The sequence below is a fragment of the Rhinichthys klamathensis genome, unplaced genomic scaffold (assembly GCF_029890125.1).
Source record: "Rhinichthys klamathensis goyatoka isolate OS25496 unplaced genomic scaffold, OSU_Roscu_1.1 h1tg000523l_1, whole genome shotgun sequence".
Lineage (NCBI taxonomy): Eukaryota > Metazoa > Chordata > Actinopteri > Cypriniformes > Leuciscidae > Rhinichthys > Rhinichthys klamathensis.
Window position 1 is genome coordinate 1,573,513 of NW_026607002.1, and position 27,613 is coordinate 1,601,125.

The window sequence follows — 27,613 nt, forward strand, 5'->3', positions numbered from 1 at the left end:
CTCTCTCTCTCTCTCTCTCTCTCTCTCTCTCTCTCTCTCTCTCTCTCTCTCTCTCTCTCAGGTGCAGCTCTGCCTTCATTGAACATGTTCCCAGAGGATTGGCGGACGAGAGAAAAGCATTCTTTCAAATACGCGTGGATGCTGATGTGGAAGAGAGATGCTGTTGGCGTTTTGTATTGAGAGAGTGTTATAGTAGTTTTCTTATGATTCCCCAGACAGCAAAATGGTGTCCACCCAGATCCGGTCCACATCTGGGCCGTGTGGACTCCACCTGTACCACATCTGGGCCGTGTGGACTCCACCTGTACCACATCTGGGCCGACATTATGTTGCTGTCTGGGTCTTGATCTGTTTTGTTAAGTGCCTCATTTTGACTTTGTCCCCCTTGTTCCATGCATTGTATTTTTCATTGTGTCCTTTCATTGTGGCTGAAGACTTTGCTTCATTTTTTTTTGGGCAAAGCTAAAAAAAAAAGAAAAAAAAAAGAAACTTTATGGTGAATGTGAACAGCTGTGTCACCTGGATGTTATTTCTAAATCAATACTTAATTATTCCAAAACAAACATGTTTGGGAGCTAAAAAAAAAATTGTGCTCTAAAAAGTGCGCTCCCAGTGTGATTTTGGGTGCTTCCAAAGGCACACTGTCTCCCAGCCAGAGTTTTTCTTTCCTGGGTACAGTGATGGACTCTATACAAATAAAAGCACGCCATACGTCAGAGCGCACGCTCACCATTCAACGCCTAGCGACATGTTTGAGAACAGGCGGTTGCGCTCCTCTCAAGTGATTTCAGAGGATGTTGGTTCTCATGACCTCAGCATCATCAGTATGCATCAGTATGCAGTATGCTGATATCCCCCACCCCCTCCCCCTCATCACACTTACAATCACTCGAGATTATCCAGGTGTAAATCGTCGTTTAGAAACAATTCAATGATTACTGAATTTACACTTTGGCCTTCATATCAAGCCCATAAGTGTAAATTCAGTGATCATGGAATTTGGCTGTTAAGTGGCGATGCACAGTTATTGTCATTCATTGCATCTTGCATTGAGTGTAGAATTTATGTCACAAAGAAACAAACTTGTGCGAATTGAGTGACTTAAGTAATTAACACATTTCCTTGAGTAGCCTTGTAATCAATATAAGGTAAACCTACATTTTAAGTCTTGGCAGAGTAGAGAAAACCGTCCTTTGAAATACAGCGTGGATGCTGATGCGGAAGAGAGATGCTGTTGGCGTTTTGTATTGAGAGTGTTTTCTTATGATTCCCCAGACAGCAACATGGTGGCGGCCCAGATCCGGTCCACATCTGGGCTGTGTGGACTCCATGTGTACCACATCTGGGCCGGATCTGGGCCGACACGATGTTGGGATTTCTCTCTCTAAACCCCAATGTTGTCATTAATAAAGAAATCAAGTTATCATAACTTAACATTACTTAAAATAGCAAGTTTTGGCATAAAAAAATTAAACAGGTCTGTTTAATGCTCATTTGGCAGCAAAAAACTTAAGAATGAAGAAAATAAAGAATTATTATTTTCTGTGAAATTTACATCAGATGAAGGTAAGTGTGAATTCATAAAATCATTGTAAATAACGTTTACCATAACACAATTAACAGCAACGTTTTTTAGTGCCATATTTTTTTTTCTGAAACGTTTTTTCTAGCCCACTGCCTTCAGTTACTGCGTGCGCTGGCAACTGTTGTAATATAGTAATTTGCCAATAGGTGTCACTGTTGTATTAAGTGAGTCACCACAGTTCTGTTTTTCTTCTTCGCTGTTTTTCTCTCTGTCGTTGTCAGTAATAAAAAAGCACGTGAAACTTCAACAGGTTATGGGCCCAGATCTTCGCTTAAGAAAAAGAAGAGGTAGTTTTACACAGGATTTTTTGTGTGAAATAGACAGTATTCTGGTATTCACCATGGAGGATAAACTGTTTATTGAAAAATTGAGTGGGCCAGAGAACTGGGCAACGTGGAAATTTCAAATGGAACATTTTCTGAAAGCTTAAGGTTTTTGGGGCATGGTAATGGAGACTGACAACGTGGCAGAAGGAGCAAATGCACAGGCAAGAGCAGAATTTGAAAAACGGAAGGAAAAAGCATTTTCTGTGTTGGTGCTGAATGTAAGTACGCCTCAGTTGTATCTGATAACAAGCTGTAAGACCCCTAAGGAAGCTTGGGACACACTAAAAGGACATTTTGAAAGAGACACTCTAGCAAACAAGCTGTTTCTGAAGAAAAAATACTTTAGATGTGAAATGAAAGAAGGAAAATGTAACTGAACATTTGAAACGAATGAAGGAATTAACTGACAAGCTGGGGGCAATAGGTGCGTTGATCGAAGAAGAGGATCAGATTGTAACACTGCTTGGTAGCTTGCAACCAAGCTATGCTACAATAGTTACGGCACTGGAAACTAAGTTGGACAGTTTGACGCTACAGTTTGTTCAGCAAGCATTAATAAATGAAGAACAAAAACGAGTGTCTGCTGATGGTAACTATAGTGATGCTTTGTCTGGTGGTGCGTCAGCGATGTCAATACAAGTTCGCAGTGATATGCAGACTATCTCCAAGACAGCGAGAGATGACAGATCTAGTTCGTGGAGATGTTACAAATGTGGAAAAGAAGGACATATCAAGCGTGACTGTCCAAGTAAGAAAAAACAGACTAAAATTCACAAAGCAAAAAATGTAACATGTGACCATGATGAAGATTCGTCTGAGAGTGCCTTTATCGCTAGAGGTGAAAATCAGGATAAGATGACACAACAGGTCGAGTGGTTGATCGATTCTGGAGCTTCAAAGCACATGACGTGTCACGAAGAAATTCTTCAAGACTACCAGCAATTTCAAAAAACACAGTCTGTGAAACTTGGTGATGGTAGAGTGGTTGACGCTCTAGGAGTGGGTAATGTTAAACTGAGAATGACTACAAATCAGTGATGTAAAAAATGTCACAATGTTTGATGTGCTGTATGTTCCCAAGTTATCCGGGAATCTCTTCTCAGTGGGAGCTGCTGTAAAAAAGGGAAATACTGTGCAGTTCAAGAAGTCTCGTTGTTACATTCGTAACAAAAATGGAAATCTCAGAGGAATGGGAACACAAAGATCTGATGGATTGTATCAGCTGGATGTAGAGGGAAGTGTGCATTGTGCATCAAGTGCACTAACAGCAATCAGTTTGTGGCATCAGCGTCTGGCTCACACCACTAAATTGAAGGAACTGAAAAAACTGGTAAATGGAGTGGACTTTCCTGAAGAGAAAGAAGTTTCTTTCTGTGAAGCATGTGTGGAAGGAAAGCTGTCAAGGAAGCCACATAAGCCAGTAGGTGAAATTCGTTCAAAACGAAAACTACAGTTGGTGCATAGTGACGTCTGTGGTCCGATGCAGACTGAGTCTATAGGTGGATCAAAGTACTTTGTGACTTTTATTGATGATTATTCTAGATGTTGCAAAGTATACTTTATGAAACAAAAGAGTGAAGTTCTTTCCAGATTCAAGGAATTTGAGAAAGCATTATCCAATGAGTGCGGGCAGAAAATAGCCCGCTAATAGCCCTCAGAAAGACTGAGAACGGATAATGGTGGGGAATACACTTCAAAAGAATTTCAAGAATACTTGAAGGTTCAAGGTATCCATCATGAGACAACTGTACCTCACACACCAGAGCAAAATGGTGTTGCAGAAAGAAAGAACAGGACATTAATTGAAGCAGCGAGAACCATGCTCTCTCACGCTAAATTAACAAAGTTGTACTGGGCAGAGGCTGTAGCAACCGCAGCTTACACACAGAACAGACTTCCTACTTCTGTCCTGAAACAAGTGACGCCGTATCAGAGATGGTGCGACAAACAGCCAAATGTGAGTCACATGAAAGTGTTTGGTTGTGTAGCTTATGCACATGTCCCAGACACAGAAAGAAGAAAACTGGATAAGAAGGCTGTGAAGCTTCGTTTCGTGGGATATGCCAACAATGCCAAGGGCGATCGTTTGTACGATGAAGAAAAAAGGAGGATTCTGATTCGTCGGGATGTGATCTTCAATGAGTCAGATTTTGACCTGAAACAGGAAGTGGACATTTCTTGTGTGGAGAACGAAGTGGTCTTGAGAACTGACGAGAGAACATCAGTCGATGCAACTGTCGATGAAACTACTAGAGTAGGTGGCAGAATCAGAAAACCACCTAAGAGATATGGTTATGATGAGTTTGCTGATCTGGTGACTGTTGATCATTATGCTAGTGTTTGTTGTGTTGCAGAACCAAGTACACTGAAAGAGGCAATTATGAGTTCTAACGCAAATGAGTGGCAGGAGGCGGCTGATTTGGAATATGAATCACTGCTTGAAAATAAAACGTGGGATTTGTTGGAATTACCAAAGGATCGGAAGGCCATAGGATCGAGATGGGTGTTTAAAGTTAAGCATCATAGTGACGGACGAGTGGAGAGATACAAGTGCAGGAGATCTATATGGAGCAACCAGAGGGATACATCCAGGGTTTCCGCGGGGTTGTAAAAGGTAGTAAAAGGTAGTAAATTAAATTATGCCAAATTAAGGCCAGTAAAAAGTAGTAAAAAGTAGTAAACGTCATCTGACGAAGTAGTAAATTTTCGAACCCCCATCCAACTAGGCCTATGAGTTTCAATTTGTGTTAAGTGCAGGACTTTGTTCTAAAATTCGCGTTGATTTATTTATATGTTGCGAGTAGGACCTGTGCGATATCATGTGACGTGGTGTTTGTTCGTTCGCGCGCGCTGAAACAAACTGGGTACCCGGCTGGCCTGGCTTGCTGCCCAACCTGTTCGCGAGTTCGCTTCTATTTCAGTCATCAGTCGGCCGCCAAAGCCATATTTGATCGGTGAGTAGCCTAATGTAGACGACTGACTGCTACGCTTGTGACAGGGTGCATGTTAACTGAAAGAAGGAACAGAGAGAGAGCCCCGGCTGCGCGCGCGCACTCAATTCACTCTTGCTCTCTCTCCCTCGCTCATATTAATCAAAATCAATTGACAGACACGATGGTAAAAGGTCGGAAGACCGAAGTTTCACGTGGTGCAATTGGAAATTTATTTCCCGCTGTGTGTGAATTGTGCTAAAAAAACGTTGCCTTATCTTCTCTCATGGCGTGTGCCACATTCAGCTGACATAACCACACTTTCAATAAAGGAAAAATCTATCCTAAAAAAACCTATTTGTTGACACAAATTTTGTGCGATGTCCTAACTGATGGGATAACCACACAATGCGTACACGTCCGCTAATGACGCGTCACTTTAATGAATGGTTAACACAACGGATCTGTCCTCACGGGACTTCTGAATCGGTAACACAATATGGTTCCATTTATTAAAATCTAGTTAACTACATTAGTTAACATGAACTATTAATAAACTGCACGTCTACATCATTAATTAATCTTTCTTAATGTCAATTTCACCATATAGCCTACATTATTGAAATCAAAAGTTGTATTTGTTAACATTAGTTAATGCACTGTGAAGTAATATGAACAAACAATTCATGTATGTTGTAAACTACGTAGTATTTTCAGGTTATTTATGTTATAATGTGTAGAAACATTGCAAAAAAAAAAAAAAAATTAGTTTAGACTGGAGTGAGGTGAAACCAGAAAAAAAGTGCAAAGCAAGTTGTTATCTAGCAGCAATTTTTGTTATTTAATTTTTAAAAAAAAAGTATCTGGCAGCTAATTCTATTAAATTTTACAGTATATGGTAGAAAATTAGACTTCAATAAACTTTTAAAATAAACTTTTTAATGCTCCGTTTTTATTCTACTTTTTGATATTGATATGATTATACCAAAACAATTATCACGTCCAGCAAAGAAGTATTTTTTTTTTAAAAAGGGCAAGAAAGGATAAGTGTCTGTCGGCCACCAACGAAGACCAATTTTGACCAAGGAAAAAACCCTGGACATTATGGGGAAATGCAAGTTTTCGAAGATATTTCATTACTTTACTTGTCTCTATATACGCCACTACAGTTGCATCTTGAAGTCGTGATGGTATTAAAAAATATAGTGAAGGTATTAAATTAATTTTAAGAATTTCTGTGTATACCCTGTATTAAATGAAAGATAAAATATGATAGAGCAATAGAATGAACAGTGACAGAAACAGAAGCATGCTTTTTAGCAGGATTAATTAAGCATGAAAATATCTGAAGGAAATATATATTTGATGAACAAATTAAGCCAACTAATATGATTTATATTCTTTTGGTTTATCTACTAATACATTTAAAAATTACAAATGCAGTGAAAATTCAGGGATCGGTTACGGTATCGATATCGGCGAGTACCAAAAATGAAAGTATTGGTATCCGTCTCGTTCTGCAAAAAGTGGTATCGTGCATCCCTAATTGAAAATATTTAACGGGTTCGCGTGAGGGAGGAGCAAAGCAGTGCCATATTTGAAGCACATTTAGAGATGTGATTTAAATAAATTGCTGTTTTGGGATAGTAATTTCACTGCTTAAGTCTGTGTGTGTGAGAATGTGTGTTTGTGGGTAAGTGTGTGTGATGTGACACACTTTATTATTAATCTTTATTAAAGTTTATGGCTGTTAAGTGTCATTTGTTTTTAAGTGCCAAGGTTATTATTCACCTTATTAGGGCTAAGGGCTAACGTAATGGTTAGGATAACTCAAGGGCTAGGGTTAAAGCGGTCATATAATGCCATTTTTGTACAAGTTAATATGAATCTTTAGGGTCTAAATGAAAACTTTGTAATATACTTTTATCAAAAATTCTCATTAGTATTTTAAGAAAACACTCATTTTACCAGCTCAAAAATAGCTCTGTTTTCAGCACGCCGTTTCAGTGCACAATCACATCCCTTTAAATGATAATGAGCTTTGGTCACCCCGCCCCTCTGCGTACACAGTTTTTAATAACACAATAACCATAACGCGTTGTTCATTATAAACGTGGGATTATGAATTATATTGAGAACATTGTAACGTTACATAGAATATATGTCGTGTTGGTAGTAAAAAATATTGTGGAGGTAGTAAAAAAGGTAGTAAAAGGTAGTAAATTCATCTCTATGATTCCTGCATAAACCCTGACATCAGACCAGGGGAGGAAAATTTGGTGTGTAAACTGAAGAAGTCAATATATGGACCGAAGCAATCTCCTCGCTGCTGGAGCAAAACTTTCACAGAGTTCATGAAGAACATTGGTTTCAATCAGAGTACATCAGACCCGTGTGTGTTTGTTAGATCTCGACAGGAGCTGGAGATATTACCTGTGTATGTTGATGATCTAATTCTAATCACAGAGTCGATGGAAAGCATGGAAGAGTTGAAACTAGCTCTTAGCAAGCACTACAAGATGAAGGACATGAGAGAATTGCTCTATATCTTGGGAATCTCGGTCATCCAAGACAAAGAAAAAGGCTGTGTATTTCTTCATCAGAAGCATTACATTGAAGCCATTCTTCAAAAGTATGGTATGCATGATGCAAATCCAGTTGCAACACCAGCTGATGCAAATGTAAAGCTAAAAAAGGATGATGGGGTCAGTAAGTTTGTGGATTCAAGTGCTTACCAGTCTATGGTAGGTAGCCTACTATATGCTGCGATGGCCACACGACCTGACATAGCACAAGCTGTGAGCGTTGTATCAAAGTTCAATGCAAACCCAAGTGTGTCACATCTGACTGCAGTGAAGCGAATTCTACGATACTTGAAAGGAACACTGAATCTTGCACTCAAGTATGAGCGGTCAGAGTCTGGAGCGTTAGTTGGTTTCTCAGATGCTGACTGGGCTGGAGACCAGGACGATCGTCGCTCTACAACTGGTAATGTGTTTTTACTGGGTGGAGGAGCTGTGAGTTGGCTCAGTAAGAAACAGTCAACTGTTGCTCTTTCGACAGCGGAGGCTGAGTATGTTGCACTTAGCCAAGCAGCTCAGGAATGTGTCTGGCTTAGACGTCTTCTGAATGATCTTGGGACGGATGCTACTCCTGTGGTGATTCTGGAGGATAATCAAGGAGCCATTGCAATTGCAAAGAATCCAGTTGATCATTCAAGAACCAAGCACATTGACATTCGTTACCATTACATTCGTGAATGTGTGCAGAATGGACAAATACAACTGAAATATTGTCCCACAGATGACATGAAGGCAGATATCTTTACCAAGCCATTGGTGAGACAGAAGTTTGAGTATTTCAGGAGTGAGATTGGACTTTGTTTCATTTAATTCTGTTTTTAGTCTTATCTTAAATGGACTATACCAGGGGTCTCAAACTCAACTTAACTGGGGGCCGCTGGAGGTAGAGTCTGGGTCAGGCTGGGCCGCATCAAGTATTCCACAAAAAATAGTATTCAAGTATTCCAAAAAAGGAGCACAACTGATCCAATCTTCTCAATATTTATTATTAACGTTTCTTCTGAACTGTTCCTCTGAATTTGAACATTCCTTTCTGTACACGATTGGTTCTTCATGAGCTGTCCTTCTGACAGTTGAAGTTCATTTTTACAAACTTTCTTTGTCTATAACACATATTTGTGATATTTATATTTGCTTATGTCCTTTTTTATTTTCTTTATACAACACATTAATGATATTGAATGTTTTTTTTTTTTTGGAAGGCACATTTCCTTTTATTATACTTAGAAAAACAATTATTGCTTTTGAAATACAAATATTTGCAGTCATGTCTGCCCGTCTTATTGAATTCTTTCTACACATGTATAGTGTCTGACTTTGCACAAATCAAAGCAAACCGTCTTATCAACCTGTTGGACACATATTACAAGCTCAAAATGATTATTCTCACATTGTTTTAGAGCAGGGTCTCTCTCCAACACGTCGCTCGCGAGCTACCAGTAGCTCGTGGCCTGATTGGTGGTAGCTCGCCAAGGGGCCGTTCACATATCGCGCTCACATATTTTGCGCGCTCAAGTTCGTTATTTCAAATGTAGGCGCGCGGCAAGCGCGCTCATAATTGAAGCGACGCGCTCATTTTTTCCAGGCGCAGGATGTTTGTACTTCGCGGTTGTCATTGACAACTATTGACAACAAACCTACCGTAAGCTGTCACGAAACTATCTATGGTAGCCCATAAGGGATACATTTTTTTTTTTTTTTTTTTACGCGGCACACGCAACGACGGGCCGCACTAACATTAAACTTTAATGTCAAGTAGGGGGCCACAAAATATCGCGGGCCGCGAGTTTGAGACCACTATACTGTTAACAATGTTACAGTGTCAGACTATTAACATGGAAAAAGGAACTACAAATGTTTTTTATTTTTGTTTTTTGTTAATATAATTTACTAAGAAAGGCTTAGACCAATTGTAAATTAAGTGGGAGTGTTGTAATATAGTAATTTGCCAATAGGTGTCACTGTTGTATTAAGTGAGTCACCACAGTTCTGTTTTTCTTCTTCACTGTTTTTCTCTCTGTCGTTGTCAGTAATAAAAAAGCACGTGAAACTTCAACAGCAACGTCCTGTGTTTTCAGAGATTTATATCAGACGAAGGTAAGTGCAAATTCAGAAATCCTTTTTAAATAGAGTACCAAGACATAAGATTAAGTGTTGTTGATTAGGTGTTAAATTGAGTGCGTTTATGTTGTAGAAATCGCTGTGCCTGCTTGAAGGCATTTCAATTCCTCTGAGGAGGCTTGTGGATGATAACAGACTTGGCCTTTTCTAGATCTTGAACTGAACCTGCATGTCACATATATGCCAGCCCCTGCAAGTACTCTTGTTACTATCCTGCTTGAAGGAGTGGGTTATGTGCACAAGTCTTGCTATTGCATGAGTCAGTGATCGCCAGCTTGAGAATCTTTCAAACCGTTCAGGGTTTAATTCCTTTCTTGAAGTATGTGTGGCACAAGAAGTGACTTGGGGACGTACTTCAGTGTCTACATCTGGGTTTATGATACTGAAGGGACCCATGTGAGTTTCAGATGGTCTTGTTTTTGTCAAGAATGTTGGACCAGTCAACCACATGCTACAGGGAAGGTTAGCTGCCGAAACTGATCTTGTGGCATGGTCGGCAGGGTTTTGATTGATAGGTACGTATTTCCACTGCCCAGGGCGTGTAGATTTTCGTATTTTTTGCACTCTGTTGTTGACATACACATAGAATTTCCTGGATTCATTACAAATTTAGCCTCAGACGACCTTACTGTCAGAATAGAATGGTATAGCATCCAGCTTCGTGTCAATCTCATCTTCAATGGTTTCAGCTATTTCCACAGCTAGAACAGCTGCACACAGCTCAAGTCTGGGGACAGAGATATCAGAGACATGAAGCCAACTTCTACATTACCGCTCATATTGGTAACCCTGATGTAAGCAACAGCTACAATAGCACTTGTGGAAGCATCACAGAAGACACACATCTCTTTGCCTTGTGTTTGACAGAAAGAGATAGTAGCATATGTGTGAGAAATTTTGACATACTCAAGCTCTTTTAATGAATCTCTCCAAACCTTCCATTCCTTATATTTCTCATCAGGCACATGTGCATCCCAGTCACAAGACCCTGTGGTAAACGCTCTGAGCAGAAGTCTTCCCTGAAGGACGACAGGTGCAGCAAGCCCAGGTGGGTCAAACAAACTGTTAATCGTTGACAGAACACGTCTGGTGTAAGGTCTCACCTGGTCTGCAACCTGGAAAAGGAACACATCCTCAGACAAATCCCAGCTCACCCCCAAACTTCTGTGAGCTGGTGGGAGGCCAGTGCTCAGATAGATTCTTTAACTCCTTTGCAAGGTCCTCTGGAGGAAATGCTTTCATGACTTCCACTTTGTTGGAGGCAATCTTGTGAAGATGTAGATTAGACAGAGCCAGCATTTCCTGGGTGGCCTTGAGCAGCTTGATGGCTAGGCGAAGTAAGGCCATCATCCACATAAAAGTTCCTTTCCACAAAGTGCCTTGCCCCTCTGGTCCATAGTCTTTTTCACCTGAGAAGGCAGCTCTCCTGAGCCCATATATGGCAACTGCTGGTGACGGGCCATTACCAAAAACATGTACTCGCATCTGGTACTCCAGTACCTTGTTGTTTAAGTCGTTGTTGTCATACCAAAAGAAGCGTGGAAAGTTCTGATGCTCTTTTGTGACAACGACGGAATGGAACATTTGCTGAATATCAGCCATCACTGCCACGCGTTCCTTCCTGAACCACAGTAGAACCCCCCAAGAGACTACATTTGGGCCAGTAAGGAGGACATCAGTAAGGTGGATGGTACACCCCGAACATTGGCAGATACCAGCACTCTTCATCATTCTGTAATCGTGGTGCCAATTCTGCATGCCCATTCTCAAGTATCTTATGCATAAAATCAACAAAGTGCTCCTTTACCTCAGGGTGTTTTTTAAGCTTGCGAGTCAGTAAAGTGAGCCGGTTGCTGGCCTGAGCCTTGTCATTAGGGAGGCGTTGCCGTGGGCTACGGAACAGAAGTGGGGCAACCCAGCTATTTGACTCATCCTGATGGAACTCTCTTTCCATAATCTTCAGGAAGGCAAGGTCATCCATAGAGGGAGCTGGTTTGTCGTCATTCTTTGTGTTGCAGAAAACTGATTCGCCTATGGGACATTCATCATGTATGGACAAGCTTCTCTGTTTAAGGTTCAGGGTGGAGGATCTCTGAGGCTCATCATGACGGTTGAAACAGTCCTTCACATGCATATTGTTTGGACATGGGCTCATGTAGCTGGGACGCCCATTTCCTAAAATATGAGTTTTTAAAACATCCACTGACGAAGGCTTGTGAGCTCCATTAAGGCATACATCTCCAACTATCACCCACCCAAGGGCCGACCTCTGAGCAAAGGGAGCATGTTGTGGTCCGTTGCATTGCTCCAGCACATTGTGCGCCTGAATGAGATCTCTTCCTAGAAGAAACAGAATTTTGGCCTTGGGATCAAGAAATGGAATTTTGGAGGCTACTGATCTTAAGTGGTTGTGGTATTGTGCTGCATCTGGAGTAGGATTCTCTGCTCTGTTGTTTGGGATGAGGTTGCATTCAATGAGTGATGGAAGATATATGCATATAGGCTATATGCAATGCATATAGGCTATATGCATGTCTTTTCATCAAAGGACTCCACTATAAATCCTTCAGCTCTACGACCTTCAGCCTCTGTGACACCTGCACACGTCCTAAGTGTGTAAGGTGCTGCATTGTCTGCAACATTAAACATCTTGAAGAAGGCCGATCTCACCAGAGATCGATTACTCTGATCATCTATGATTGCATAAACCCTTTGTTTGTTCTTAGGCTCACCTTTCAGGTACACATTTTCCAGGCAGATCTTTGAGCAGGACTTTCCACTGTTGTGATCTCCACACACTTCTGTGCAGGTGGATGTAGCGATTGGGGAGGGAGGCAACTCTTCTTGCTCCCCGCCATAGCTTGTAGAGGGGCTGTTATCTTCCTTTTTTGACCAGGGGGCTGGGCCATTGTGAAGTGCAGCTATATGATTGTCGCTATTGCATTCAGAGCACTGGATTAACGCCTTACAGTCCTTTGCCTGGTGTGTAGTTGAGGAGCAGCATCTAAAGCATATGGAATTCTCTCGAAGGTAAGCTTTCCGTTCCTGCAAGGCCTCTTCCCTAAATCCTCTACACTTTCTGAAGGGATGTGGCTTTTTATGTATTGGACATTGTCTGTTGAGGTTGTCACTTGTCTTGTTAGATTCATCCTTCTGTGTGGAATTGTCTATTTCTGTTTTGTGAACTGTAACAGGACCTCTGATTGTCTTTGATAAGAATCTCTTACCTTTAGATGGTGTGACAGTGTGCAGACTCATGTTAAAGCTATGATCATTTCTCATGCGGGGGAAACGAGTTCCCTGCAACATCCATTTCTCTAGTAGGCTATATGGGAGTTATTCTAAAATGGAGCTGAGGCCATGTGCAGTATCCAGGAAGGTCAAGCCAGGCAGATAACCTTCTGCTTTGGCTGCCTGTAGCTCAAGAAGTAGGTCTCCTAACTCTCTGAGACATTGAGGGTCCTTGGTAGACAGCTTTGGGAAATGTTCAAGTTTGTTAAAGAGCGCTGCCTCCATGGCTTCGGCAGAGCCATAACATTCCTCTAGCTGTTTCCAGACCATGCTGAGACCAATGTCTGGATAATTGATGTGAACCGACCTAATGCGTCTTGCGTGCTCAGTAGATTCAGGGCCAAGCAACTTTATGAGCAGGTCGAGTTCTTCACTAGGCTTAAGATCGAGTCCTTCAATAGCATTGCAAAAGCTAGACTTCCATGCCCAATAGTTCTCAGGCTTATCATTGAACCTTGAGAGCCCACCTGTCAGAAGATCACGGCGAGTCAGGAACTTTGCGAGTTCAAATACGTTTGAGTGAGCAGAATGGGACTTATTGTGATGTGAGGGTGAGTGGCTTGTCAATTTAATGTTGTGTCTTAGAGCAGATGCATCATGCAATGCGGAATTAAACTGTGGTACGTTCCCGCCTGCATGTTTGACTGTTTCAGCATGAGTATGCATTGTGTGGCAGCTGAGGGGTGTCTCAGTGTGAGTGAGAACACAAGTAGGACGCTGTCTCTCTGGCAAGTCCTGAAAAGGACTATTCTGATTGAAGGAATCGGGCTGTGGCTGATCAACACAGAATGGAGCTGGCGGCTTGTGATCAGTATTAGGAACAGAGGTTTCTGCAAGCATTGGTATCTGAATCTCTTTATTATATCTATGCTGATCTTCTACATATTTCTTAGTCCTTTGCAATGAATCATGTGAAGAATGAGGCCCTTTGTTTTCAGATTGCTGTTCTATTTTCCCGGTGTCTGCAGCTGCCTCAAACACTAATGCCTCAGCTGCAGCAGCTTCTGCTTCACTTTCACGATGGAGAGCATTCATTGTAGCCTCTAAACGAGTCTCCTCTACTTTAAGTTGATCTTGTTTCACTCTCACTTCTAACTCCTTTTGTGCATATGTGGCTCTAGTCAGTGCTGCTTCTGCCTTTGCACAAGCCTCCAATGCAGATACGCTTGCTGCAGACTTGCTTGAATGTCTTGATGATCATGAAGACACTGATCTGGTTTTCAGATTATGTTTCTCTTTCGATGACATTCTGAGGTGAAAGCAGAGCTTGAAATCCCACTCACTGATTCAGCAATCACCGTTAATTGTCTTTTTTCTATTTTGCCCTCGTAAAAGAGTTCCCCTTCTTCAACTAGACAGACAGATGACTCCTTCCACAAGAAAGTTGAACTGAAGCATGGATTTATTAACACCACCACAAGGGAAAATCATTTTCTAAAGACTGTACATTAATAATTGAAACTTAAGTTCGCTTAAAGCTGCAGTCGGCAAGTCTGGCAGATTGAGTGGATTTAGGAAAATTTTGAATGTTTACAACTCTCATGCCCCTCCCCCACTATCAACTGATACCCTCCCACCGAGTTCATTCTCGTCAGTGCGTGTGCACCAGATTTTCAGTGAACGCCAGGGCTCTCAAGTGTCACGCATTGAGCGTGACAGTCACTCATTTTGGTCTTTTGTCACGCTCTCCCGCCACACATTGTATTTCTCACGCTGAAAACTATTTGTAATATATTTAATATGCCGCAGCGCCCAAAACTCTGGCCGCGCCGCTCTCACTGTGGAACCGGCATGAATCAAGCGCGTTTCCTCTGGTGTTGTTCGTCGAGCTACACAATAGCCAATCAGAAAATAGCACTATTGTATCTGGGTAAGATTTAACGCAACAACCAATGACAAAAATGTATCCAACCCCCCGTCGGCTGGGTGCCACTCTTACCTGTCTTCAAAACTTGAGAGCCCTGGAACGTGTCCGTCTCATCAGCATCCATCAACACCAGAGTATTTGGAGGTATGCTGTCCTGGCTAATCTACCAATAGATTGCAATTGCTAACGTCATTTATACTCTAAATGAGCTTACTTGATTTTCCGCCATCACTCTTCGTTACTGCGCGAACTTCCGCGAACTTCAGGCGTGTGCATGTGATTGTAACTTGCGCGAGGGATGGCGTGTGCCCAATCTGTGATTGACAGTCAGATCTCACACCCCGCTGCGCTGATTAGACATGATGAACCGGGAGCTGTGGATTTTTGCAAAACAAATAACACGCTCCAGGTGGAGTTAGAAGCTCGGGTTTTTTTCTAAAACCACTTTATTTATGTTGTTCTGTCAGATTATAGTGTCGATTTCACTGAATATGATCAAAAAATTTTTGCCGACGGCAGCTTTAAGGTATAACTAAACATAATATACACAATAATAATCTAGATGCATGTAACATCGTACTGAAAAGTCTCTCTTAATATCAATTTTATCCTAAAATTACTGCCACTAATTCCAAACAAAAGATGAAAAACAAGCTTCTAAACGCATTAATACTTACAGACAAAACTTCTATAAATGATCGCAAAGATGATGAAGAGATTAAGCTGCTTTAACTGCGTGACTATCGGCATCAACTGAGTAAAGAAGATGGCTTCTTCTTCTATTTTTAAATGGCGGTTGACAACTATTTTAGTATAACAGGCGATACACTATCTATAAAATTAAATTCTTTTTAAAAGCCCTGTATTCTTAAAAAAAAAAAAAACTATTCAAAGATAATTTCATTGGCCTCTAGCAATAAGCCTCTGCCTATCTTGATGATATTTCTGACAATGAATCAATACATGCTCTACTGTTTCTGGCCTACGCCTGAGACAATACTACAACAAGATGGCTGCAATTAAGGTCAGAGGTTACTCTCTCTGACAACATCAAAAACATACATGGACGAGCACCATCCAGTGGCTCTAAAAATAAACTACACTAAGAACAGTACAAGCAGTGCTTCGCCTTCTGAGAATATAGTTCCCAGTATGTATACGGTTAATGGATGCCTGTGTCTCATATGTCCTTGTTATTTGTACACACTGTGACTATACAAATCACAACATATAAATAGGAAAATGTTGGCGTTATTTTGTCACTTATTGGGAGCAGTATGCTAGCTGGAGCCATTTACTTCCAGTCTTTGTGCTAAGCTAGGCTAGCGGTGGGTGCCTCAGACAGAGTTACGGCACGGAGATGAAAAGGGTATGTATGGACTTATCTAACTCTGGGGGATACGGTGAATGGGCTAAAGTCCCCAAAAGTCGGTGTGTTCCTTTAAGAGCAGGCGAATACAATTTCAATAGCTTAATTCTATCATAGCTTACATTGACAAAACTTTTAAACAAAAATTTTTTTAGAGGAAAAAAAAAATACAAATTACAACTCACTATTTTGCCAGTGTATTTTTTACATTTTCTTTATAGCCCTGAATTTTCACTTAACTAACTTAAGTTTAGGAGTAAGAGTAGAATTATGTAATTCTTAGAATTTTGACAGACTAAAGACTAAAATGTTACTCTGAGCGGCTTTATACATTCGGCCCCTGATATAGATTTCTCCCAATAAATTTAGTCTGATAAACACAGCAAATTAATTCAGTTAAACTGTTTCATGAATCATGATTCGACTAGTACACAAAACCTTTAAAAAAAAAGTTAATTGTCATTACTTTTTTGGACAAAATTGTTTGTCAAAATATAACACATGTAACCATATAGCTAATGTAAGAGCCTAAATGACCTTATTTCATAAATAGATAGCAGCTGTAAAACAAATATCCATTTCATCTTCTCTCAGTGATGTGTTTTTCAGAGTCCATATTATGAGAGGTATCGCCTCTTTAAATATACATAGAAAAACAATTAGAGCCATTTTTCCATAAATAATTAGTGTTTACAACTACTGGTTCATTAGCAATGCTGAATACAATGCTAAATGTACAATGCATCACCTCTAAACAGCGACACTAAAAACAAGTTGTTTGTGATATGAATGATATTTGATAGACTATTGTTGCCATTGTTTCACAAATGCCTCACATGTACAATGAAAATATTGAAACCAAAAAGAACCAAAACACATCCCTTCATAAATCATAGTGGTTTATGGCGACACTCTAGTTTTCTGAACTATGAGATGACATGAGTATTTTCACATTGTTGCTTTACTGTTCAGGATCAATACGGGTGTCGGAAGAACAAAACATGCAACACTTACAATGCAATTCACATCCATTTAAACCGGTTCCCCTTATCCCGACCTTATCAAACAATCAAACTTCAATACTAATTTTAGATTCAATTACTGTAGTAAAGGTTATTCCATCTTTTGCTTATTAACAAGTTATGGAAGTGAACTTTGCTCACTTAGACACCTTCAGGCAATGATTTTTCTTATGTTTCAGTAGAGCAGACGAATGGCTGAAACTCTTCCCACATGAAGAGCACTTGGATGTCCCCATAATGGCTGTCTTTTCGTTATCACCTCGGCCTGTGGCTTTACAATTTATGCGCATATACTGACTTTTCACCCAAAATCAGCCGGGTCGTAATTAATCTTGCTTACAATGTCTGTCCCCTGGACTCGAACCAGTGACTTCCAATGTCTTTCTCTGGACTTGAACCAGCGATTAATTACTTATCACGAGTACTTCGGCTTCAGTCTGGATAATATCTTGACCGCTTCCGTGGCCTCAATTTCCTCCCCCTTTTCCTCGTACCACAGCTCTGGTTTTAATTTCCAAGTACAGCCATCATAGTTCACCCACGAAAAATTTTCAAATCCCCAAAGAAAAATAATTTACTGTCTCTTACCAGAGATTTTCTTTTTTGTTCCCGCCTGAGTTCTTTTCTGAGGTTCTCCCCTGAAGTTCTCTGGGCCTGAGGACTATCTCAAGGTCTGTTCTTCTACCCATAGACAGACTAAAGTTCAGTTCTCCACCGTCAGGAAATAATAATAATAACCTGAACTTTAGTGTTTGATCATGCTCTCTTGCTTGCTCTAAAACTGGCCTGTCCTTTGACCTTTGGGGTCAAAGTCCATCCGTCTCTCCCCGTCCACCCCTCTCACCTGCTCACATCAATCAGTAGCAGCAGCAATTATTGGTTTGAAAGAGAAAGAATAAAATTTCCTATAACAACAGCAAATAAAATCGTAATGAATAGTATAATTATATAATATAAGTACATAATATAATAATACAAATATTGATAATAGCATATAGTTTATGTATAATACTATAATAATAGCAATGGAATAATAAATATATATTACAGTATATAGACACTAAAAAATAATAAGTTAAATAGTGACTATGAATAGTACAATAATGTAACAGCATAGCTGTAATAGATTGATAATCGCAAGTGGTATAATATAATAATAAGAACAGCAAATACAATGTAATATCAATTGCAGAATAATATAGACAATATGAAAAAAATATGAAACATTATAATATTGATCATTAAACTGACATTTAACAAAACGATTTGTGTCATTTTATTGTATGTAGGCCTACATACAGTGAAGAGAATAAAATAAATTATATATTTTAAAATATTCCTACATATAGGCTATATATATAATAATGTCACAACCCTGTCTCTTTTTGTGAGACCAAAGATCGTCAGTTAGATATACACAAGACCAATTATATCTCATGTTTAACCACTTAGACTAGAGACATCAGAGCCAGCGGCAAACGTCAGAAGCACTAGCCGAGGTGAGGCTGTTCCAGGCGGGGAACATGAGCGTTGAGTGCCCGGTGATCGCCTGGATCTCACACATTTTAAAATAGGCGCTATCTTTATAAATAAACCACAGATTTGAGCTTTAAACATTGTTAACTGAAAAACTATTAAAACTACATTTCGAGACACAATAACAGTAGTATTTTTAAATTTCGCGGCCTTTCTCCTCTGAACGTTACTATTACTGATTATATCATGACGAAATACAACCAGAAACAAATTTTCAGTCTTGCTTGTGAAGGATAATTCCTCGAGACCTGCTTTCAATTGTGTGGCGATTTGTACAGCCCCAAGCAGCACACGAAACAGACATTTTTCTCAATTCTCGTTATGAGAAGTATGGGAAAGTTGCCCTCCGCAGTATGGCGGCGCCGTTGATGTACGCTCCAGCGGCCAATAGGGTGTCAATGTATTTTTGTCTATGAGTTAAACTGCCCACTGTTCTTAAGAAAAATCCAGGTCCTGTACATTTTTTGGTTTTCCAGCATATTTTGAATATTTGAAAAGTCCCATTCCAAAAGTGACTATGATGTTGAGATCTATCTATTCACACCGAGGACAACTGAGGGACCCACACACAACTAAAGGGTGAAAGATAAGTGAAGTTAAAGAGAGCTGAACTTAGCTGGACGATGACATCACTGTTTTCTCCAGAGTGGCTGTATAAATTAACTAAATTAATAACTAATGATTTTTACAATGGAAATTTACCATCACTGAACTGGAGTAAGAGTAGAATTATGTCATTCTTAGAATTTTAACTGTATCTTCAATGAAAATAATGAAAGTTTTCTGAACTATTATTCTTGTTCCATCTGTATGAGATGACCATGCACTGCTTGAGCGATGACACTGACACGAGTATTTTCACATTGTTGCTTTACTGTTCAGTTCATCTTGTATACAGTAACACTCAGTGTTTACTGCGCATGTGCAACACAACAGAGGATCAATATGGGTGTCGGAAGAACAAAACATGCAACACTTACAATGCAATTCACAACCATTTAAACCGGTTCCCCTTGTCAAACAATCAAACTTCAATACTAATTTTAGATTAAATGACTGTATTAAATGTAATTCCATCTTTTGCTTATTTACAAGTTATGGAAGTGAACTTTGCTCACTTAGACACCTTCAGGCAATGCTTTTTCTTATGTTTCAGTAGAGTAGCTAATTGGCTGAAACTCTTCCCACATGAAGAGCACTGGTGCGGCTTCTCTCCAGTATGAACTCTCTCGTGAACTTTCAGGTTTCCTGAATAAGTGAAACTCTTTCCACAGTGTGAACACTTGTACAGTTTCTCTCCAGTATGAACTCTCTGGTGTGATTTTAAGTTGTTGGATGAAGTGAAGGTCTTTCCACAGTCAAAGCACATATAAGGTCTCACACCAGTATGAATACGCTCATGCACTTTTACAGATCCAAGATGTGAAAAACTCTTTCCACAAACAGAACAAAAGTGAGTTTTCGCAGCAGAATGAACTTTAAGGTGTGATCTTAAGCCGGATTCAAAAACAAATGTTTTATCACACTGATCACAGCTGAATGATTTCAATCCAGAGTGACGGCGCATATGATCATTGAGAACGCTTTTGTAACTGAAACTCATTCCACACTGAGTGCATGTGAATGGTTTTTCTCCAGTGTGAATCATCATGTGTGTCTTAAGGTGTCCTTTTTGACTGAAAATCTTTCCACACTGAGAGCATGTGAATGGTTTTTCTCCAGTGTGAATTTTCATGTGTTGGTTAAGGTTTGTTTTAACTATGAAACTCTTTCCACACTGAGTGCATGTATAAGGCCTTTCTCCAGTGTGAATCATCATGTGTTTGTTCAGGGTTGATTTAGATACAAAACTCTTTCCACACTCAGAACAGGTTAAAGATCCTTTGACTCCAGATTTTCCAGCTTGTTTCTGTGTGAAATTGTCTTCAGTCTTTGAAACGACTGCATTTCCATCTTCATTTGTGAAATAATGCGTTTTTTGAAACTGATGCTGTTTGTCTTCATTCACTTCCATCAGGTCTAAAATAAACAAATTAAATTCCCATAATTCAATTAAAGGAGAAATGAGAAACAAAAATAAACATTGTTCAAGATTTAAATTTAGCAAAAATCCAGTTTACTACTGAGTCTATTAGTATCTAGTTTTAGATGTTATTTATATGTCAATTTTTCATCTTAATGTTCCTCATCAGTCATTAAAGAGAATGAAGGAAAACACCAACCTATTTGTTCCTCTGTATCTTCATCTTTTATTCTGCAGGGTTCTTCCTTAATCTCCATCTTTACAATAGTATGTCCGTAGTTTCTCCTGGAGTAATTCCTCCTGCTTGCTTCTTCTTCTCCTGTGGGAAGATGTGAATATTCCCCAGCATTTAAACTCTCATGAACGGCTGTGGGAGCTTCACTGACTGAAGGAGTGAATTGTGGTCGTTGTTGCTCATTTAGCAGATGATCATCACACTGACAATCACTCCCAATTATCCAGGTGCAAATAGTCATTTAGAAACAATTCATTGATTACTGGATTTACACTTTGGCCTTCATATCAAGCTCAAAGTGTAAATTCAGTGATCATGGAATTTGGCTGTTAAGTGGTGATGCACAATTATTGTCATTCATTGCCGTTTGGACTCCAGGTGTTTCACATCTGGGCCGTGTGGACTCCACCTGTACCACATCTGGGCCGTGTGGACTCCACCTGTACCACATCTGGGCCGACATTATGTTGCTGTCTGGGTCTTGATCTGTAAACTGTATATTCTTTTGTAAAGTGCCTCATTTTGACTTTGTCCCCCTTGTTTCATGCATTGTATTTTTCATTGTGTCCTTTTATTGTGGCTGAAGACTCTGCTTCATTTTTTTTTTTGGCAAAGCTAAAGAGAAAAAAAGAAAGAAAAAAAAAGAAAGAAACTTTACAAACAGATATTTGAATCTCAAAATGATCTATTATGGTGAAAGTGAACAGCTGTGTCACCTGGATGTTATTTCTAAATCAATACTTAATTATTCCAAAACAAACCTGTTTGGGAGCTATGAAAAATTGTGCTCTAAAAAGTGCATTCCCAGTGTGCTTTAGGGTGCTTCCAAAGGCACACTGTCTCCCAGCCAGAGTATTTCTTTCCTGGGTACAGTGATGGACTCTATACAAATAAAAGCACGCCATACGTCAGAGCGCACGCTCACCATTCAACGCCTAGCGACATGTTTGAGAACAGGCGGTTGCGCTCCTCTCAAGTGATTTCAGAGGATGTTGGTTCTCATGACCTCAGCATCATCAGTATGCAGTATGCTGATATCCTCACCCCACCTCATCAGGATTATTCTCACAGTACCAGTTTGAACCTCTGAACTTATCTGCTGTCCTCCTAAAGATTCATTAAAAGTTATTTTGAACACTACTAACCTTGTTCTCCGGGTGTGTCCGAAAGCCCAACAATGCCCCCTGGAGGTATATTTATGTATGTGACTTTGTTGGTGCTTGCACGGGCATGGACAAGTCAGGGCATGTCTGAACTAGGATAAGAGAGCAGTCCATATACATAGGTTGAGAGACTGACTGCTTCTTACACAAAGCGGACTGATGCATGTTTGTTGTTCCTATGAGTGATTGATGAAGAAGCAAGTTATCTGTTTTACATTATATGCTGTTCGAACTTTAATATTCTGTGGATTCAGTTACTGTCATCTGTGAACTGTATTAGTTTAACTAGTTATTTGAATAATTATATTTCAGTGTGAACTGCATGTTACTCAAATCCATGTAAAGTCAAATTGAGACTATTTTTAATACTGTTTAGTTGTTTATGTTCTGCAGTATAATTCAGATAATAAATGGAGGCCAGACCGTGCTTAAACAGAACTGTAACTTTACTCTGTATTCTCGTTGGCATAACACACGCGACCGCATACAGTCACTTCTCACTTCCCGCAATACACAAGAGACTCTCTTAAAGTGACAGCATAACATAAACTAGAACCTTCCTTAAAGGTACCATAACTCATTATCATAACATCTCTCCCCCCTAAGAATCAACGTTACCAACCCTTAACAGCCCAATCAGAACGTCTCTTTTTCTTTTTTTCTTCTTCAGTATCCCCATACAAACTATTTAACAATTAACCCTACTATAACCTAAAGATTAAGCCTATTAGGTGCTTTCTTTTGGCGTCCTGATCTCCTTAAAGTCTCTGAAGTTTCCTCAGGGACGGTTGGTACACTTCCTGGAGGCACCAGTGCCCCCTGTGGCACCGAGACAGCTGTTACGTCAGAGTTCTCTCGTTTTTCAGCCCTTTCCACTTGATCCTCACACTCCTGCTGCTCCTCCACATGACGGCTCCTCACATGATCCTGATGGCGACGGACATCACGTCCATCTGACAGCCTCACTACACATGAGCGGGGACCACTTTTTTCCAAAACGGCTCCCGGCAACCAGCGCTGACCTCTGGCAAAATTCCTGACAAAGACCGTCTCACCTTCCCCGAAGCACCGTTCTCTTGCATGCTTGTCATGCCGCGCTTTCTGCTTTTCTTGCTGGATTCTCACTTTCTCCCCAACACCAGGATGCAGCAAATCCAGGTGAGATTTCGGTTTCCGACCCAGCAACATCTCTGCAGGCGCCAGGCCTGTAGTAGTCTGCGGTGTAATCCGATATTGGAACAGAAAACGAGAGAGGTTAGTTTCAACATTTTCCCCTGACATCTTCTTTAAACCGGTTTTCAACGTCTGCACCGCTCTCTCGGCCAGCCCGTTCGATGCCGGATGGAAAGGTGCTGTACGAATATGTCTAATTCCATTCCTCTTGACAAATTCTTGAAACAGCTCTCCTGTAAAGGTCGGTCCATTATCAGTTACCACCACATCCGGCAGTCCGTGTATTGAAAACACTTGGCGCAGTGCGTCAATTGTCACGCCAGCTGTAATGTTTTTCAAAATGTGTGCTTCCAGCCATTTTGTGCGAGCATCCACCATGACCAAAAACATACGCCCCATGAAAGGACCCGCAAAATCCAAGTGCAGCCTGGACCAAGGCCTGTTAGGCCACTCCCAGGGCTAAAGAGAAACAGGTGGGGGCATTTTCTGGTTTTCCTGGCACTCCCTGCAGTGTTGGACCTTGTTTTCGATATCCTGATCCATATTTGACCACCAGACATAGGCCCTCGCTAAACTCTTCATGCGTGAAACCCCAGGATGGGCTATGTGGACCTCCTGTAAGACTCTGGCTCGCCCTGGAAGAGGCACCACCACTCTTGAACCCCATAAGATGCAACCATCCTGAACTGAGAGCTCATTTTTCCTTTTCTCAAAAGGTTTCAACTCCGCATCTGCAACAATGGATGGCCAACCCTGTAGCACGAATCTTTTGACTTTTGACAAGACCTTGTCCCTTTCTGTCCAAGCTTTGATCTGCTTCGCGCTCACTGGTGAGTCACTCAACTTTTCCAGCAGGAAAACAGTTTCAGGAGGCAGAGGAGTGGACACAGGGGTGTCTGGAAGTGGCAATCGGCTCAATGCATCCGCATTGGCATTCTCCTTTCCCGCTCTGTACACTATACGATATTGATAGGCAGACAATGTCAGTGCCCACCTCTGGATACGAGCTGATGCCATGGAAGGAACACTCTTATGCTCACTGAACAGGCTCATCAACGGCTTATGGTCCGTGAAAACTGTGAAGGAACGGCCATAGAGATATTGGTGAAAACGCTTCACAGCAAATACCACTGCCAAGCCCTCTTTGTCTAGTTGAGAATAACCCTTCTCTGCTTTTGTAAGCGTCCTGGACGCAAATGCAATGGGTTTCTCATCACACGACACTGTAAGCTCCTTCTCAGGGTCAAAATGGACTAATACACTGGCTGACTGCAGCAGATTTTTGACTTTGGTGAAAGCAGCCTCCTGCTCCCCTCCCCACTTCCACTGGCAATCATGATGTAACAGCCTGTACAACGGGGCCAGCACAGTTGATAGCTCCGGCAAGAACTTCCCGTAATAAGTTACCATCCCCAGGAATGACTTAAGCTCCGACACATTTCCCGGCTTGCGGGCCTCCTTGATGGCCCTGACTTTTTCTGCCACTGGAAAGAGGCCATGGGCTGATATTTGATGACCCAGGTAGGTTACACTCTCTGCCTGGAATGTACATTTGCATCGTTTTAGCCGCAGCCCTGCCTCCGACATCCTCTTGAGCACCTGTTCGAGGTTACTGAGATGCTCCTCTTCTGTCTTCCCAGTGACCAGAATGTCATCGAGGTATACTGCCACGTTTGGAATTCCTTGCAACAGGTTTTCCATTGTTCTTTGAAAAATGGCCGGGCTAGACGCCACTCCAAACACCAGTCTGTTATATTTGAACAGCCCTTTGTGAGTGTTGATCGTGACGTATTGTTTTGACTCCTCATCCAGCAACAACTGTTGATAGGCATGACTCATGTCAAGCTTAGTGAAGGTTTTTCCTCCCGCCAGCATTGAGAACAAATCTTCCACTCTTGGAATAGGGTATGTCTCCAACTTCGCTGCTTGATTGATTGTCAGCTTATAGTCTCCACAAATGCGGACTGTACCATCCCCTTTTAGCACGGGAACGATTGGGGCTGCCCAGTTTGAAAATTTAATTGGCTCAATGATACCGAGCTGCTGAAGCCTCTCAAGCTCTTTTTCCACTTTATGCTTCATTGCATATGGGACAGACCGGGGTTTAAAGAAGTGAGGTGTAGCATTGGGCTCCACGCAAAGTTTCACCGTGGTACCCCTTAGGGTGCCCAGCTCATCCTTAAACACATCTGGATACCTCGCCACCACATCCCCAGCACAAAGCCCTTTTATGAGTCTTATCTCTCCCCAGTTTAACTGAATTTTACTGAGCTAATCACGCCCCAGCAGGCTCGGGCCTGTTCCCTTGACAACGAGCAAGCGAGCTTCAGCCGCCTGGCTGCCATAGGCAATGGTCACTTCCGTCGCACCCATTACCGGAATGATCTCTCCTGTATACGTTCTCAATGTAATGGAAGACTCACATAATGCTGGTGTCTGCTCATTAGTCCATAACTTCCCATAAGTCTCCTCACTGATGATTGATGCAGAAGCTCCCGTGTCAACCTCCATCTTAAGGTTTGCTCCATTAATTTGAATTGTTGCATAAAGAGGGTCTGAACGAGTTTCACTCAAGTTAAACATTGAATAGGAACATGTCTCCTCTTGTTCAGTCTCCACTATGTGATGTGTCTTTAAGTGAGGTTTCCATCCACCCTTTGAGTTTTTCCCTGTAGATTTGTTACATCTGCATTTCTTTGCCAAATGACCCTTCTTGCCACAATTATGGCACACAGTGTCTTTGAATTTACAAACATTTGCAAAGTGAGCTCCCCCACATCTGTAACATTCCACTGATTTCACTTTGACAGCCTTAGACACCTGAAAAATATCACTCTGAGCACTGCCACTTGCCTTCTGAATATCTTTCGCATGTAGTGCTGCCGACTCCATACCTTGTGCGATTTCCATTGCTTTTGCAAACGAAAGTGTCGCTTCCCCCAGCAGCCTGCGCTGAATCACGTCATCATTAATTCCGCACACAAGGCGATCACGCAGCATATCCTCCAGTACAGCACCAAACTCACAATGTTCAGACAGCTGACGCAGCTCAGGCACAAACTTTGAAATAGATTCTCCAGTCTTACGAAAATGGCTGTGGAACTTAAAACGTTGCACAATCACTGAAGGTCTAGGGCTGTGGTGATTCTGGACCAGGTCAATCAAATCTTTGTAAGCCAACTCTCCCGGTTTTCGCGGTGTTGCCAAGTTCCTCATGAGCTTATACGTCTTTGCTCCGCACACACTAAACAAGATAGAGCGTTTCTTATCTTCCTCCGTGATCTCGTTCGCGGCGAAGAAATGCTCCAGACGCTCTGTATACTCGAGCCAGTCACCATTTTCTTCTACAAATTCCCCCACTGTCCCGAACATCGCCATTTTGTCAATATAATCCGTTCCAGCAGGGCTTCCTCACTCGTGCCAACCCCTACGATTCGTTAGCAGAACTGCGTTGTTTATCCTCGTCGCCAAATATGTAATAAATGGAGGCCAGACCGTGCTTAAACAGAACTGTAACTTTACTCTGTATTCTCGTTGGCATAACACACGCGACCGCATACAGTCACTTCTCACTTCCCGCAATACACAAGAGACTCTCTTAAAGTGACAGCATAACATAAACTAGAACCTTCCTTAAAGGTACCATAACTCATTATCATAACATAAGCTAAATTATTTATGCAATATATTTAGATTCTAGATACTTGAATACATTTTGCCAAAGTAATGCTAACTTAAGGTTTACAGATATTACTTTATATTTAATAGCCTGATTTACGATTACTTCTGTTTGTGTAGCGAATATTCTTTATGCCATTTGTAATACTGTTTATACTAGCAAATTAATATTTAGGGCCCAAGCCTTGAAAAGGCGAAGGCCCTATTGTTTTCCTAAGGATTATTAGGGCCCAAGCCCTGAAAGGCCGCAGAGCCCTATTGTTCTTCTTAGGATTATTTGCTATTCTTCTTCTTTATTAGGGCCCAAGCCTTGAAAAGGCGAAGGCCCTATTGTTTTCCTAAGGATTATTTATTAGGGCCCAAGCCCTGAAAGGGCGCAGAGCCCTATTGTTCTTCTTAGGATTATTTGCTATTCTTCTTTATTAGGGCCCAAGCCTTGAAAAGGCGAAGGCCCTATTGTTTTCCTAAGGATTATTATTATTCTTCCGACTTATTAGGGCCCAAGCCCTGAAAGGGCGCAGAGCCCTATTGTTCTTCTTAGGATTATTTGCTATTCTTCTTCTTTATTAGGGCCCAAGCCTTGAAAAGGCGAAGGCCCTATTGTTTTCCTAAGGATTATTATTATTCTTCCGACTTATTATTAGGGCCCAAGCCTTGAAAAGGCGAAGGCCCTATTGTTTTCCTTAGGATTATTATTATTAGGGCCCAAGCC

General features: G+C 41.1%; 2 protein-coding genes and 1 pseudogene across 2 annotated transcripts in view; all 3 read right to left on the reverse strand.

The window, feature by feature from the left end:
- Nucleotides 1–27,613, reverse strand: part of LOC130073047 (gastrula zinc finger protein XlCGF57.1-like) — a 754,620-nt gene that overhangs the window by 110,147 nt on the left and 616,860 nt on the right. The window lies entirely within an intron of this gene.
- Nucleotides 19,706–21,072, reverse strand: LOC130073063 (gastrula zinc finger protein XlCGF7.1-like). Its single transcript, XM_056238488.1, has 2 exons — nt 20,852–21,072; nt 19,706–20,648 (listed from the first exon to the last, which is right to left on the reverse strand). The coding sequence occupies exons 1-2, from the start codon at nt 20,907–20,909 to the stop codon at nt 19,744–19,746; spliced, it is 963 nt and encodes a 320-aa protein (XP_056094463.1). The 5' UTR covers nt 20,910–21,072; the 3' UTR covers nt 19,706–19,743.
- Nucleotides 22,762–25,758, reverse strand: LOC130073130 (uncharacterized protein K02A2.6-like; annotated as a pseudogene).